The following is a 17,278-nucleotide window of genomic DNA, read 5'->3' on the forward strand; positions in this document are numbered from 1 at the left end:
GAGACTGGCCAGTCGAGTGCTTGGGAGGCTGCGTAACCCTCCCAAACCCTCAGCAAAGCACACTTTCTGGGGACTATGGAAAGTGCGCAATTCCCTCGGCGTACCATTAGTGTGCTTTGTCTTTCTCCCACACCGATCGGGGCCTTAAAGGCCCTCTTAACCTTGCATTAAGAAGGCGTTTGTTTAAGACCCCAATTTGCATGTGGTGGGAGGCAAAGCGTTAAGAGGGCCTTTAAGGCCCCAATTGGCTTGGGGGGAATGCAATTTCCCTAAGGCTAGGGAAATCACATATTTTTCTCCTCCATTCTAATGGTGGCCACAGCCATTTATTTATTTACTAGGTGTACCAAGCGTAACATATGCCGTTGTAGCATATCTTAAAGTTTATTAATTAAATATCGTTTTTTATTTATTTATTCATTCGCAGCATGCAAGCGGCCTCCCACCTGGCCACCAAGGGCCCCGGCTGTGCCTTGCTCATGCTCTGGACCATGGCACTGCCCCCTTTGTGGGGGAGGGAAGCAAAGAGGCAGAAAGGGGGGTAGGATTACCTTGGAAAGCCCAGAGCCAGAAGGGCTGGAGGGGGGCGCGGGCTGCTTGGAGGCCGCCAATACAGTGCCGTCTGGCAGACCTGGGGTGCAGGGAGGTCGGAGGGAGGGGGAGCAGGTGTCCCCCTCTCCCAGGGTTCCTGTCAGCCTTGGGCCGTCCGCCCAGCTTGCATGAGATTAGGCCGGAGCCTCAGCTTGCAGCAGGCGAGTGGCCTCCCACCCGGCCACCAAGGCCCCCAGCCGTGCCTCGCTCATACTCCGGACCGTGGCACTGCCCCCTTCATGGTGGGGGGAGCGAAGAGGCAGAAAGGGGGGTAGGATTACCTTGGAAAGCCCGGAGTAGTTGGGTGAGGGGCTTAGCAACCTGTATCAGCTGACATTACAAGTTGTTACTGTTGCTTAGCAACCTGTATCAGCGGAAGCCATTCTAGAATTCCTGAAGGCAAAGTGGGCATGGCAAAATGGTAACATACCTAAGCGTTATATATATAAATAACATTTTTATACCGCCCAATAGCTGAAGCTGTCTGGGTGGTTCACAAAAATTAAAACCATGAAAAGCACAACGAAACAACCAACAGTCTAAAAACACAAATACAAAATACAATATAAAAAGCACAATATAAAAAGCCATTAGAATGGAGGGGGGAAATGCAATTTCCCCAGCCTTGGGGAGATCACATTTCTCCCCATTCGCATGGGGCGGGGAGGGGAGAGAAGTACAGTTTCCCCAAGGCTTGAAGAAATTGCGCAGTGGAGGGAGAAAAATACACAATTTCCCCAGCCTTGAGCAAATTGTGCATTTTCCCCCACTGTGTTTATGGCAGCTGCCATTAACGCACCAGGGGGAAAGGCAAAGGGCGCAGGTCAGTGCGGAACCATGACTCCTCCTGCTGAAGGGCCGAGAGTAGTCAGGTGTGGGCCAGTCCTTGTCACTGGGCATGTCTGCCTGGACCCATGAAGGCTGGACGCAGGGGCGTCCGCTGCCCTCACGAGCCCAGGTGGATTTTCGCTCCAGTGCTAGTCAGGAGCACTAGAGATCTCCAAAGACTTTAAGCATCCTTACAAAAATACAGTTCCTAGGCTTCTTTAATTGGGAAAAACTGTGACACTGCTTTAATTGGGAGAAGCCATGACACTGGAGAGAGCCAGTGTGGTGTATTAAATTACCTCACAGGGTTTTCAAGGGGATTAAAATGGGGCAACTCCAGCTTCTTGAAGAAAATGTGGGGTGTAAATTTAATAAAATAAACAGATAAATCAATCTACTTCATAGTGTAGATATAGCCTAAGCATTCCTGATATAGCTCTTTTAATGCACAAAGTGCTTTTCAGGCTTTAATTGCACATAGGCCATAGCTAGATGGGGTGAAATCCTGGGGCGACCCCCGGGATCGTCCCTGATGTGTTCATATGATGCACAGGGGATCCCGGGATCAGGGAGGGATGATCCTTCCCTTGCCCTGGGATCTCGCCCTACCCTTTGAGCCTGGTTTTTCCGCGGTCCCAGGCAGATCCCGAGACCGTGGAATGTGTGTCTGGGCGTTGTGGTTTGTTTCCGTTCCTCGCGGTTACTTGTGAGGAGCCAGGAGCTGCGCACAGGGCGTAGAGCTCTTCAGGAGCACTGCACCCATCGGGGGTGGGGTGGGGTGAATGGGGAAAATATTTTTTAAAAAAACCCTTACCTTTAAGAAAAAAAATATCTTCTTCTTTAAGAAAAAATACCAAAATGGTGGGCGTGATGTCTCTCTCTCTGAGGTCGTCTTGCGCCGTGTGTGAACAGAGGGGGAGATCTCACGATAAAAATATTGCGAGATCTTGACCCCCTCCATCCCGCTAGACTGGTAGGTCTAGCTAAGGCCTCAGTCTCCTAACAATCCCTGAGGTTATTCCTTAATGTTCCCATTTTACAGATTGGAAAATGGAATCTAAGAGAACCAGTGCTTTATTCAAGGCCCCAAAATGAGCTAAGATGAGAGGCAGAAGATGAACCAATGTCCCCGCTCAACATTCTGCCTGCTGGATCTCACCGCTCCAGCTTCTCTTGTGAGATAATTCCTTTGTTTTATTTAGATGCAATGCTTCAGCTTTGTTGTCTCTTTGCTTTAGGTCTCAGCAGGATCCATTGTAGAAACAGTAAAAGAGAGAGTGATTGATTCTAGGCTGCAAGTTTACGTCACCCGGCCTGGTTTGTTCACCTGCATAGCCACCAACAAGCACAGTGAAACGTATGGCACTGCAAAAGCTGCAGCCACTATCAATGTATCAGGTATGTTTTAGGGGGGAAAGGCAGCTTGTGGAGGATTAAATGACATTTAACTCCAGCAGGGGTTTTACTCTCAGACACACAGAGAGGCCTCATAGAAAGGCAAGAGCTTGGCTTCCTTGTAATTTGCAGCAGGATAAATTTGATCTAGAAGTCCACCTCATTCCAAGCTATTTCTTCCTCTATACACTTCAGAAGTTGCACAGCTATAATTTCCTACTTATTTGCTGCCATCCCGGTTACGGTGTCCTAAGACCACTCTGTAAACTCATCCAGGAGAAGGAAGTAACTGTGATGGAGCACTATATTAATATCACCTAACGGCCATGTGAAAATAGTTCAGTGAGCCACCAACATCTTGACTATTACTTACTAAGAGAGTTGTGATGTTGGTTCTCAAAAGAAAACACGCAGAGTCCCCCAACGTTGAGAAAATACCTTGTTCCTTTATTCATCGTGTTACACAAGGCTACGTTGATTTCAAAAAGGTTACTTTGATTTCGATTTTTATGTGTGTGATCATGCCCCCATCTTGATGGTGGCGCTTTGGTTTCTGCACTTGTGTTCCTTCCCGGCATCTGCATGAGAAAGAACACGAGTGTGGATTTCCCACCGCAGCGCTCAGAGGAATGAGGTAGCCAGGATGAGGAGAGGGACGCAGGGTGCCCGAACCACCTCTCTTCCCTCTGACCTCCCTCTGGCTGCCTCTTCCTCTCCCCACCTGTTTTTTATTATCTGTATCTGTGCAGCTGCGCAGATACAGATAAAAGAAATGAAAAAGCGGGGGAGGAACGGGCCCCTTTCCTCTCCTTCCCCCCATTTTAATGTTTTTATTTTCACAGAGGCGTGGGGAACATTCCTCTCCTCCCCCTCCCCCCGTTTTTTATTATTATTTACCATGTGGTACGGGGCTTTTCTGGAGGTCCCCCCCTTCCCTGTTAAGCCAATGGCGACCAATCATGGGTTGCCATCGGCTGTGACACACCTCCGCAGCCGAAAAAGTCAGGGTAAGTGCCGTACTTTTCTTCAGTGGAGTTTCTGGGGTTTGCCCCTGGATGGCTTCACAATGGTGGCTGCGTCGTGTAGATGACCTGCCGCTACTGTGACCCCTCCCCGGGGCAAACCCTTCGTGTAGACATGCCCAATATGAAAGGTAATAGAACAGGGGTGGAGAACCTCATAGAATCATAGACTAGTAGAGTTGGAAGGGGCCTATAAGGCCATCGAGTCCAACCCCCTTCTCAATGCAGGAATCCACCCTTGACAGAGGGCCGAATTCAATTTCAGAGAAGCTCTTGAGGGGCTACATTCTAGTGGTGGTTGGGGCAAAAGAGGTGGGGCAAACAAACAAAAAAGAGTGGCATATGGTAGCTTACAGTTCTTACTTCCAGTAAATAAACCTTAGGGCAGGCATTTCAACATTTTAGAATGGGGGAAAAAGCTGCAGAAAGCTGGGAAACCATCAGATGATTAGTGGTGGGAGGAAAGGTGTTTGGGCCAGGCTATTCAATTCCTTTATCTGTCAGAACACAATACTCACCCACCCTTGATTGTATGTGGCCTGAGGATTGGCAGAGCTAACAGATCCAATGGCGTAAAGTAGGTTTATGTATTATTACTATTAGTAGTAGTAGTAGTAATAGTAGTAGTAATATCCCATCTTTTCCCAATTCTGGGACTCAAGGCGGCTTTAAAAAATTAAAACATATACAGTTAAAACATCTAAATAGAACTACACAGAAGTTAAACATATAATGAAATCATCTATAGTATTAAAATATTTAAAAGATTAAAAGGAAAATGACAAATTAAAAAATAATAATCCAGTGTATTAACAGGCTATTCCCAAAGGCCCAACTGAAAAAAAAAATGTTTTTGCCTGCCTCTGGAAACATAGCAAGGAAGGAGCCAATCAAGCTTCCCCGGGAAGAGAGTTCTAGAACCTTGGAGCAGCCACCGAGCAGGCCCTCTCCCGTGTCCCCACCAGGTGTGGGGACAGGAAGATGGTGGCAGGAAGATCTCAGGGCATGGGCAGCCTCATAAAGGAGAATATGGTCTTTCAGATAACCTGGTCCTGAGCTATATAGGGTTTTATAACTAGCACTTTGAATTGTGGCAGTTGAATGCTCCCTGTATATACCAACCTTCTACTATCACTATCTATCTATCTATCTATCTATCTATCTATCTATCTATCTATCTATCTATCACTCCAACTACAGCCTATGAAGCCTGAAACAAACAAACAAACAAACAAACAAACAAACAAACGTTAAGCCGCTTCATTACCCCCAACTGCTGGGACAGCCTGAGCTATAGCAGTCTTGAAATAGGAAGGTAAAAGTTCTCCTTCCTCTCTCCTCTAGTGAGTTCAGTTGAAGTTCAGTTTCATGCATGACATCATCACCAAGCTCCGCTCACTGTTTTGGGATAAAGATACATTTTTTTTCCATTTTTTATGGCATATGGGCATGGTAATGGCACTGAATACCTAGGGAAGGACTGAGCACGCTTTCTACATACCAGTTTGGCAGGTCTTTCACACCACTGCAGATGTCCCTTAATAACAGGACCGGCCCAAGAGATTTTGCTGCCTGAGGCAGAGCAGCAAATGGCGCCCTCCAGTCAAGGTACATAGGACCCAAGGTCAGTCAAGCACCTGAGCTAGAAAATCCTAAACACACTCCCAGGCAGTAAAAATACAACAACGAAAATAATTTGCTGCCGTACCAGGTCACTTAAAATCAGCGGCCTGAGGTGGCCCCTTATTCTGCCTTGTTGTAGACCTGTCCAGCTTCAGGAAGTCAGAATCAAGTCGCTTGAGTAGCCAATTGGCTTCACCCGTCCTTTGCCCATTCTTTCTCACTGCACTGCACTGGTCAAAAGAAATAATTACAACATTATTATAAAGAGGATGGGAAGAAGAGATAAAACCCTGTTGCTGCAGTCCTTAAAGGCAGACTGAAGCTGTAGTTCCGGGCACCCTAGTTTTGGATTAAGTTTACTCCTGAGTAAACATGCCTAGAACCAACCTGCTTGTCAAATATCTTCAAAATATCTTTATTCCAGATGTCCATGCTAAGATTGCACGTGGAGAAAAGAGTTGCAGCTGCCCCCTTTTGTACTGATTGAATTTTGTAAACTGCCTTGGGAGGATGATTTACCCCGAATTATCTGCCCATAATTATCCTTGGGAGAATAATTTATCCTGAAAGGCACTTTAGAAATACTGTTGTTGTTGTTGCTGTTGCTGCTGCTGCGGTTGTTGCTATTGCCTGTCATGTAAAAACTTCAGAGTCTCGTCTGGCACATTAAAAGCTCCATTTTGGGATGTTGGGGAAATCCACAATAGATTAAAATGAGTTCAGATTTCTATGAATCCGACCTGTGGATTCCTGCAGCAGACCTCCTTTTTCCACGTCCCATGGATTCCACACCCTGTGGAATGGTGTTGCACTTTGGGCCGGTGGTGGTGAATTTGCATTAATTTCCATTAGCGCTAATGCGAATTAGCGCAATTTTGGAAATAATAATAATAATCTGATTCATCAATGAGTGAACAATGGAATGAAAGATGCCTGACAATCCATGAAACTCCATGGAACAGATGTAAAAAAGAAAAAGAAAAAGCCGTATATCCCTACCTGTGGCCTTAAAGATGCTGCTCAGTGCACCAAGACTCTAAACAAAATGAAATATATATATGATAGTGGATAGTGGGAGAAGAGGTACACCCCCTTCCATCATCACCTAGCAGTGGCTTTCTTTCCGGGGCAAAACAGCCAGTGGTAGCTGGCCCATGAGGAAGGCGGTGGATGAGGAAAGCATGAACAATGCAGCCCACATGGGCTGCTGTGGTTAGGAGTGAAGAGTAGCCAGCAACTTTCCCCAACCTGCCACTCTGTTTTCCCGCTCTGCTGCTTGAGGTAGAGGTTTCACTCCACTTCATAGGAGGGCCACCTCTGCTTCATAAACACCATTGTACACTTTCCCTTTTTGCATTTCAGACTTATTTGGGTGCTAAATAACAAATGGAACAGAATCTGATCCTCTTTCCCCAAATTTACGTTGATCTTATCCATTGTTTGTATAGAACAATGAAATCTGATAGGAACTGTGGGAAGAAAAGGGGAACCAGGCTTCAGTTTGAGCTACTGAGCATGCTCTATTGTACCTCAGCATATCTTAATGAAAACTAAAGGGCTGAGGGGGAAAATGATGTTACACCAGACTTGGAGTGGACAGACCTTCAAACAGAGGATGCCTTCAAATGGAGGACTGTTGTCTGTAAAGTAGTACATTAGGCGCAGTATCCAACGGGGTACCTACATCTCCTCTGAATCTGTTGCAGCCTTACCAGTTCTGTTACGCAAGCTCAGGGGCCCACTGATTCAGTTCCACAAGTGGAATCCACTGCTTGCCCAACAGAGATTCAACGCTCCCTAGAGGAAGACTTGAAATCAATGGGAAGGCTCAGTTCTGGAAGGGGTCGTGTTGGCAGAGCTCCCCAATGTGAACTCTGGTGACCTAACACAGAGTTCACATAAGTGAGGATTTCCCCCTGAAGCGCTAAATCTCTATTCTCCAAGTGCTAGACACTGTTTGCATAAGGGAATCTGTGGCGCATAAAAGAATTGCTGGGGGGCGTACGTTTCCCATTAAATACTACCATGGCCATCCCAGTTCTGCCGGCTGGACTGGAGAAGGAATGATGCACAAAATCCCTCCCTCCCTTCTTTTGCACGGATTCCTCATCTAACTAGGGATACCAGCTAGAAGCTTGCTTCTGTGCATCTGTGCCTTATAGATGAACCAGAGCAATTATTTATCCAGGAATATTTTTTGTTACTTCCATCTGCCTAGAACTGCTTAGAAAAAGACTATGTAATTCTTTCAAGCTTTATTTGTGCTCTAATGATATACATATGTTTTAGTTCAACATAAATAGAGCCAGTGTAGTGTAGTGGCAAGAGTGTGGGGCTGGGAGTCGGGAGATCCGGGTTCTAGTCCCCACTAGGCCATGGAGACCCACTGGGTGACTTTGGGCCAGGCACAGCTTCTCAGCCCAGCCTGCCTCACAGGGTTGTTGTTGTGAGGATAACATGGAGAGGAGGAGGATTATGTATGTTGCCTTTGGTTCCTTGGAGGAAAAAAGGCGGGATATAAATACAATAATAAATAAATAAATAAATAGCACTAACCATTTTTCCCTCTCTCTCTCTCTCTCTCTCTCTCTCTCTCTCTCTCTCTCTCTCTCCATTTCTCCCCCTCCCAAACACAAATGTTCATTTGGATGGATCTTGTGCCTGTACCTGTAGAATGGAGGTAAGAATAATCTTGGGATGGTTATTGCTGAGGAGAAATGTTTGTATAACTGCTTGGTAAGCTGGTCGTTAGATTTAGATTTAATCATCTGTCTAATCTTCTGAAACCATGAAATTTGATTAAGTGAACTAGACTGGATCTGTTCCATTAAACAGATGGGAGACTTTTTTTGGGAGACTTTGCTTTTTGGACCCATCCAATAATTTAATTCAATAGAAAAGATTTTTTAAAATGCACTCTAAATTCTGCTGGCAGTGTGCCGATTTCAGTCCTCTGTACCACTCAAGACAGGCTTCTAGAAGGACCTAGTATCTTTGTAAAGATCTTATTCTGGAAGAATTCAGGTTTGGCAGATCCATCGTCTCCTCTGACTCCAACCCCACTGCCAAAAGTTCAGATCTGTGAAAGACTTGAGGGTACAGTAGAATACCGTTACAATGACCGCAATCGGCTTTGCCGTCTTTGAATGCCTAATGCTAACTGCTCAACTTTCTGCTGTTAAGCATCAAGGCGGCTTCCAGTTCCCGGCACAGGAAAATAAAATAATTACGAGTGCAACCCTAATCATGTTTAGACAGAAAAAGTACTACAACTCCCAGCATGCTGCAGCCAGGTACTGGTTGGGGTATACTGGGAGTTGTAGGGCATTTTTCTGTTCAATTGTGCTTAGGATTGCATCCTAAATATATTTGTCCAGGTTGTTGAGAGTCATGGTCAAACCCATTTTTTGCATGAAAAAAACCCTGGTTCAATCCCCGGCATTTTCAGATAGGGCTGGGAAGGAAAGACAGGCCTGTCTGAAAGCTGGAGAGCCATTGCTGACAGTGCAGGCAATACTGCTAGATTGACCAAGGATCTGTCTCAGTTTACGGCAGCTACCTATGATCCTAAGTTATGCATAACTGGGTTACTGCTAAAATCTTTGTCCTTTCTCACAATTCATCTATGGCCAGATCTACACCAAGCAAGTTGTGACGCTTTGAAAACAGTTTGAAAACTGTATATTATAATAATTATTATTATTATAATTTATTTATATAGCACCATCAATGCACATAATGCTGTACAGAGTAAAACAGTAAATAGCAAGGCCATGCCGCATAGGCTTACATTCTAATAAAATCATAGTAAAGCAATAAGGAGGGGAAGAGAATGGAAACAGGCACTGGGTATGGTAAACAGGCACAGGGTAGGGTAAAGCTAACAGTATAACTAACAGTCTAAAGTCTGAGCAACATCAAGTTTTAAAAGCTTTAGGAAAAAGAAAAGTTTTTAGCTGAGCTTTAAAAGCTGTGATTGAAGTTGTAGATCTCAAATGTTCCGGGAGAGCTTTCCAGGCGTAAGGGGCAGCAGAAGAGAATGGACGAAGCCAAGCAAGGGAAGTAGAGACCCTTGGGCAGGCGAGAAACATGGCATCAGAGGAGCGAAGAGCACGAGCGGGGCAATAGTTTGAGATGAGAGAGGAATGGAGGAATGGTATATGGAGCCGCAACAGTTGTCACTATTGTTGCAAACAGCTTTGAAGCAGTAGTGTAGATCCCGCCTTGAACAAATGCTAATTACTGCTTAAGAATCCAATAGATCCTGAGCAGCTCAATTTGGCTATGTGACAAAAGCACCATATAAAATGGATATCTTTCTTTCCCCTTCTATGGTAGGAAATGTATTAAATAATGTATTAAATATATTAAATTAAATGTATTAAATAACATGCTGTTTATGATTAAAAAAAAATAAGAATGGGGCAAGGTTAGTCCTTTGTCTCTGGAATGGTGTTATTTAAGTGGACGATGAAGATTAAAGTTAGAAACGGGTACCAGAATAAATAGCTTTGATGACTGCATCAAGCACAAAAGCTTCTCCCTCTTGATTGTATCTACTTTGTAGCTACAAAGGCAGCATACGAAAAGTCCTTCGAGCTCAGAATATATTCACGCACAGAAATTACAAATGGAGGAACTTGATTGAAATGAGTGGTGGAAATCAGCCTTTTTTTGCATGGCTAATCATTCTGCCCTGGAAAAGAGACTCAAGGAAATGGTGACGAATTTACAAAGTTGCGATAGTGCAATATAGTCAGATGTCGTCAGGATCATTCTCTCTAATAGCAAACTTAATGCTGCCATACAGTTAGAATTGGAGCCAAAATAGAGCCAGGTATCCACGTGCTTGGGTGACTCCCAAGGTATGCAAAGTACAAAAGCAAACAAACAAAAACAACCCAAAGAGGGAAAAATTTCTCCCCCCATCCCACCACCCCAAGAAGGGCTGAGCTTGTTCTGGAGCCTCCAGGAGCCTGTTGGGAAAGAACATTAATAGGAAACCATGGAAGAAAGCTGGAATGGCCCATTTGGACCCTTATATCTGATAGCAGCTTTCCCCAAACTGCTGCTCCCCAGATGTTTTTGACTACAAGTCCCAGCATTCCTGAGCTGTGTTAGCTGGGGCGGATGAGAGCTAACGGCCAAAACATCTGGAAGGCATCAGTTTGGGGAAAGCTGGCTTCCAGTATCCTTGGTGGCGAGCAATCACCCTGAAGAGGAGCACCCTTGTCAAAAGGTGCGGATAGCCTGCTATATTTTGTTACAGGTCTCACTTGAAGCACTGATTAGGAAACCAGCCCTTGACATAGTAGTAGAGAAAGCCACCGGCGGTGTGTGTGTATCATTCATGAAATGAGATTGGAGTAGACTTTTGCACAAGTAGAAATATCATTCTTGGCTCGTCTACTATATCCATGGGGATGTTACACTGCTATCATGTTACCATCATGATTAATTGCTTCCTTTTACATGAGCAAGAAATATCCAACCCTGATAGTATACCAAAAGAAGTGGAATTTAGGATGCAAGTTGTAACCCTGGGATGGAATGCTGGAAAAAAAAAAAAAAAAGAGAGAGAGAGAGAGAGAGAGAGAGAGAGAGAGAGAGAGAGAGAAGATTAGTGTTCCTACAGCTGGAATTCATATACAAAAGTTTAAGTGTCAGGAAATGCTTGAGTCATCTTCTCAATAGCAGGCAGTTCACCGTCCTTCAGGCAAATAGATTGTCGATGAATGTCAGCTGAAGGAAGGACATTTTTACAAAGTTGTGGATAGCTCAGCTGGTGTTTCTAAATATTTAGCCCTGATATAAACTGAACTCTGTGACCTTCATGTCAATGGACATAGAATGACCAGCGATGATGGATCCAGCTAAGGGTTGTCTTCCTGCATTTTCCTGATGTTGAGCTGAAGCTAGGGGTGTTCAAGGATTTCATTTCTGCTCACAACATATGTGAGCATGCCCTGTTTGCAACCCCAAACGTGAATGCGAGCAGGAGGACACATCCTCTGAAAATGTTCGAGAATTCACGAACATCTGGTTGTGTTTGAGAAATACGCAAATTTGATGAGAATAAAGTTCACAATTGCGCAGCTTTTAAAAATGTGCCATTTCAAGCTTTAGCCTATGGGGAAAATTTGTGCCCCTTTGGAAATTTGTGCCAATCTTGCACAATTTTCAGGTTCGGTCACGTTAATTTTTGTGCAATTTTTCTGAGTGTGCAAAACAAACAGAGAGCACATCTGCAAGTGCAAATCAAGGAGAGAGAAGCAGCTAACTGATATTAGAGAATCTGGGTGAACACGACCATCACTTATTGGCACATCCATAACTGAAGCTAATGCAGAGATCTCCCCACCACCACCAAATTGTGCTTGTAGGTATTTGCAAAGCCAATACCTCCTGCCTTTTATCATTGGTCTATCTAGCCCAACATTGCTGACACTGACTGGCAGAGGCTCTCCAGGGTTATAGGCAGGAACCTTTCCCTGCCGTACCTAGAGTTGCAGAAGGTCCTTTCCCAAAACCGTCTATATGAAAAGCATATGATCCCAGTCAAGAGTGGACAAGTGAGCCCAGATGCAGCCAAATTACCATGTGACTAAAATCTCCTAGTTGCAGAAGGCCACAAATTCCTGCCAAGGTAAAACAACAAACTTATCCAAATCTCAGAATTAAGTTTACAGGTGATGACTGCAATCCTATGCATACTTACCTGGGAGTGAGCACCACAGAATACGTCAGACTGCATAGATTCCCTTTGTAAAACACATGAAGCTTTAATAAAAGATCTTCACCCAGCTGAATTGTAACCTTTAGCTTTTAATTACAGATGCAAACCATCTTGTAAAGGAGTGTTATCATTTAAACACCTAGCGTGAACTCCTTCAAAGGAAAGACGTATCCAGCCTCTGCTTGATTATTCTCCGCATTCTGGGATGTTCTCTTTGGCGTGGACTCTTTTCAGCCAAGAGGGGCAAATTCCAGTTTTGGAGAAGTTCTTAGGGCCACATTCCAGCAGTGGGCTGGACCGAAGGCAAAAATGAGGGGCCCAACTCCCCCAAAACACCAATCATGTTTCAGCTTGAATCTCTTTCTGCCAGCACCTAAGCCTTAGGGGAGACATTTCATAGAATCATAGAATAGCAGAGTTGGAAGGGGCCTACAAGGTTTAAATCGCTTTTCAGGTTACATGAGAAATATTAAACTGAAAAGTGGTGGAGACAGCAAAGAAACATTTAACTCTTCCTCTGTTATTTTCATCATGTTTTTTGAGACGCCTTGGAAATCAGAGAGCACTGGTAGAATCACTTTTCATAGAATCATAGAATCATAGAATAGCAGAATAGGAAGGGGGCTCCAAAGCATCCCTGACAGATGCTTGTCCAGCTGCCTCTTGAATGCCTCCAGTGTGGGAGAGCCCACAACCTCCTCAGGCAACTGATTCCATTGTCGCACTGCTCTAACAGTCAGGAAGTTTTTCCTGATGTCCAGCTGGAATCTGGCTTCCTTTAACTTGAGCCCGTTATTCCGTGTCCTGCAGTCTGGGAGGATCGAGAAGAGATCCTGGCCCTCCTCTGTGTGACAACCTTTTAAGTATTTGAAGAGTGCTCTCATGTCTCCCCTCAATCTTCTCTTCTCCAGGCTAAACAGGCCCAGTTCTTTCAGTCTCTCTTCATAGGGCTTTGTTTCCAGACCCCTGATCATCCTGGTTGCCCTCCTCTGAACACGCTCCAGCTTGTCTGCGTCCTTCTTGAATTGTGGAGCCCAGAACTGGACGCAATACTCTAGATGAGGCCTAACCAGGGCCGAATAGAGAGGAACCAGTACCTCACGTGATTTGGAAGCTATACTTCTATTAATGCAGCCCAAAATAGCATTTGCCTTTCTTGCAGCCATATCGCACTGTTGGCTCATATTCAGCTTGTGATTTCAAGCTTTTAGAATGGGGAAAAATGGCACAAATGCTGAAAAAACACCAAACAGTTAGTGGTTGGGCTAGGGCAGCCTTCCTCAACCTGGGGCACTCCAGATGTGTTGGACTGGCTGGGGCATTCTGGGAGATGCAGTCCAACACATCTGGAGCGCCTCAGGTTGAGGAAGGCTGGGCTAGGGGAAAGCAGCAATTCCTGCAGGACAGGGCCAGCCTTGACCATTACAGAGAGGCCACATCTACACCAAGCAGGATATACGACATCTTGAAAATGGTTAGAAAACTGCATATGGAGTGTGTCCAGGGCTCCAACAGTGGTCACTACTATTATAAACTGCTTTAAAGCTGTAGTGTAGATCCTGCCAGAGTGAGGCTGTTGCCTCAGGCAGCAGATGCTGGCTGATGTGGAGAGGGCAGCAGCGGAAGCCCCGTGACTGTTCCTTTCTCTTAGAGAGCAGAGTTATGTGTTCCAGACAGCTTGCTCTACACCCCCAACCTACCTTGCTGCCTTCAGGCGTGGTGAGGACACTGTCCACCAAAGTAAGATTCCCTTGCCCTTTTAGTTGGCTTCTGTAGGTGGGATGGGGCAGGGGGTGCCATCCTGTCCTTCACCTCAGGCAACAAATGACTTGGGCTGGCTTTGCTGCAGCACCAGATTTGGCTTCGGGCCTGTGGTTCTACACCACTGGCGTAGAGTTTGTGCTAATCTATCACAAACAATAGTAACACCTGAAAGCCTTGTTATCTGCTCATTCACTAGACAGAGCAAGTATGTGTGTGTTTCTCCCACCAGCAGACTCTACAAGGGCGACGCAGGCTACTGCAGCACGTACCAAGGAGAGGTGTGCAGTGCTCTGTTGGCGAAGGATGCGTTTGTTTTCTTCAACGGCTCCTACGGAGACCCAGAGGAGACCCAAGAACTGCTTGTGCGCACAGCATGGACTGAGTTGAAAACAGTGAGTCCCTTTTGCCGTCCGGCTGCTGAGTCACTGCTGTGTCACTACATCTTCCAGGAGTGCAGTCCCTCAAGGATCGGACCTGCTCCCAAACCTGTTTGCAGGTAATGAAAGTGAGCAAATCAAATCAATCTGGTCCTCCTTGTCCTGCCCCACACCATTTCCCTACGTCATGCAGAAAGGGTAGAGTAGGAATCCTCCCCCAAAATGTGATGTTTATGGGGAGACAGGAAGAGAATACTGTCAAACTTTGGGGATGATTTCAGTATGACAGTACTCCTATTGTAATCAGTAGTGTGGTGGTAAACTTTGGAGTGCAGGTATTCATCATGACAGTGCCCATAGCCATGATCTCAAGGAGAGTCCCAAAATCCAGGCAGTTCTTTTGATCCAAACCAGTTCTTGAAGTTTTCATCTCCACCTGTAGCAGCTGCTTTGTAAAGCTAGTGGATCTTAATTGCTCATTCAAGACCTAGCAACTCCCAAATACTTTGCATTACAATGGGGAACAGTTTATTGTTGCTGGGAAAATTCATTTCCTTCCAGCTACTGTGAGGACTGCAGCTTATCTCAGAGGGGACAGAGAAGTCTGCAGAGGTGTGGCAGCAGATGAGGGCCAGATCTACACCAAGCAGAATATAAAACTTTGAAAGCAGTTTGAAAATGGTATATGGAATGTGTCATGGACCCCAACAGTTGTCAAGCCTGTTATAAGCCATTATAAAGCAGTAGTGTAGATCCTGTCAGGGTCAGTGTCCCCAGGAATAAAAAAGTGCCAGTGCTGCATTTCTGGGAACACTGCCTCTATGACACCACTGATTATAATAAGACAAAGTGGTCCTGAATGGGCTGGCCAAATACATGGCATTAGTAGTCGTAGTTGCTCTCTGTAGGAAGTGATTATAACTTTTGTCAACATGAATTCTGTTAAGGGAAGGCTTGGCTTTGAATCCATCCACCACCCCTCCATCCATGAATAGTTTGCTTTACATAAAATGACAACGATAATTAAATTGATCAAACTCTTCAATTTGGTACATACATCTGGTGGAAGCAGGGATGGGGATGATGGTGTCCTCTAGATATTAGAATTCAACTCCCCTCGCTATTGGCTATGCTGGCATGGGCTGATGATGGAAGTTGCAGTCCAACAACATCTGGAGGACAACATGTTCCCCATCAGTGCTTTAAAGCAAGAAAATAAAGATTCACATTAAATATTCATTAGAAGCGTCGTATCTGTGTAAATGAAGGCAGATGTGGAACTCTAGACTGGAACACCGCAAGGGACCGAAACTAATGAGGTGATCAGGGCCAAGGAATTGCAAAAGAACGCAAGGAAAGCCCTGCTAGATGGGACCAAAAGCCCAGCTTTCTAGACCAGCTTTCTGTCTGCTCAGTGGCTAAGCAGATGCTCTATGGGAAGCCCGTAAGCAGGACACAAACATAATAGCACACTCACTGGAGCACAGACACCCGCCATTCATTTTCATTGGCCTTGGTTCCTTTATTCCATTACTCTAAATTAAATGTTCAATTTTGTCATTGTATTTATTATGGCACTGATGATGATGATGATGATGATGATTATAATATTTATTTATATCCTGCCTTTTCCTTCAGTACTGGGACTCAAGGCGGTTTACAAGATTAAAACATGTACAATTAAAACATGTAAATATACATTTACACAAGTTAAAATAGAATTAAACCTACAGTAAAATTTTAAAAAAATGTTAAATTAAAAACAGTAACAAATTAAAAGGTGTAACAAATTACACCTTTTAACAGTAACAAATTAAAAGGAATCCAATACATTAGCACAGGTCCAGAGTAGCTCCAGAGGTCCAGAGTAGCTCCAAAACCCTGCTGAAACAAATAAGTTTTTGCCTGCCTCTGAAACTGTAGCACAGAGGGAGCCAAGTTAGCCTCCCTGGGAAGGGAGTTCCAGAGCCTTGGAGCAGCCACCGAGAAGGCCCTTTCCTGCATACCCATCAGGCGTGCCTGGGATGTTGGTGGGACTGAGAGAAAGGCCTTACCAGAAGATCTCAGAGCATGGGCAGGCTCATATGGGAGAATACGGCCTTTCAGATAATCTGGACCCAAGCCGTATAGGGCTTTATAGGTGATAACCAGCACTTTGAATTGTTTCCAAAAACAGACTGGAAGTCAGTGGAGCTGTTTTAACAGAGGAGTTGTATGCTCCCTCTAACCAGCCCCGGTCAACAATCTGGCTGCAGCTCTTTGAACTAGCTGAAGTTTCCGAACAGTCTCCAAAGACAGCCCCACATAGAGCACGTTTCAGTAATCCAATTGGGATGTAACTAAGGCATGTGTCACCGTGGCCAAATCCGACATCTCAAGGAATGGGCGCAGCTGGCGCACTAGCTTTAACTGTGCAAACGCACTCCTGGCCACCGCCAAAACTTGGGCATCCAGGTTCAGGGCTGAATCCAGGAGTACCCAAGCTGCAAACTTGTGTCTTCAGGGGAGTGTAACCCCATCCAGCACAAGCTGAATCCCTATTCCCTGATCTGCCTTTCGACCAACCAAAAGCACCTCTGTCTTGGCTTCAATTTGTTACCGGTAATCCAGTCCATTACTGCCGACTGATCCAAAGAGTTCTTTTAGATGAACCCAAAGGCTTACACATCCACACACACACACTTCCATGCCAATATCACAAACTGCTTTGGGCGTGCCCCTGATTTTCCAAAGCAGTTCAGCATGGTGTAGGGTGAGAGGCTTGCACTTTGTGGGCACGTGGAACCGGTTGCACAATTCCTTGGATCCTGGCCAACAAATATTTGCACCTTTCGTCTCGTGCATGTGTGTTGATTCATAGGTCATTCTTAAAACATTAAGCTTCCCAAATCCATTCTATAGTAGGGTTTTCCCCCAGAGGCTTGCATGGAGCCAGCCAGTGA

The 17,278-nt window shown here is 45.1% G+C and overlaps 1 protein-coding gene across 1 annotated transcript in view; it reads left to right on the forward strand.

Moving 5' to 3' along the window:
- Window positions 1–17,278, forward strand: part of MUSK (muscle associated receptor tyrosine kinase) — a 71,484-nt gene that overhangs the window by 30,316 nt on the left and 23,890 nt on the right. Inside the window, exons 7-8 of the mRNA XM_063129192.1 lie at window positions 2,658–2,821; window positions 14,189–14,455. Coding sequence (XP_062985262.1) covers window positions 2,658–2,821; window positions 14,189–14,455 — 431 coding nt within the window. The remainder of the gene's footprint in view (window positions 1–2,657; window positions 2,822–14,188; window positions 14,456–17,278) is intronic.

The sequence above is a fragment of the Elgaria multicarinata genome, chromosome 6, assembly GCF_023053635.1.
Source record: "Elgaria multicarinata webbii isolate HBS135686 ecotype San Diego chromosome 6, rElgMul1.1.pri, whole genome shotgun sequence".
Classification (NCBI taxonomy): domain Eukaryota; kingdom Metazoa; phylum Chordata; class Lepidosauria; order Squamata; family Anguidae; genus Elgaria; species Elgaria multicarinata.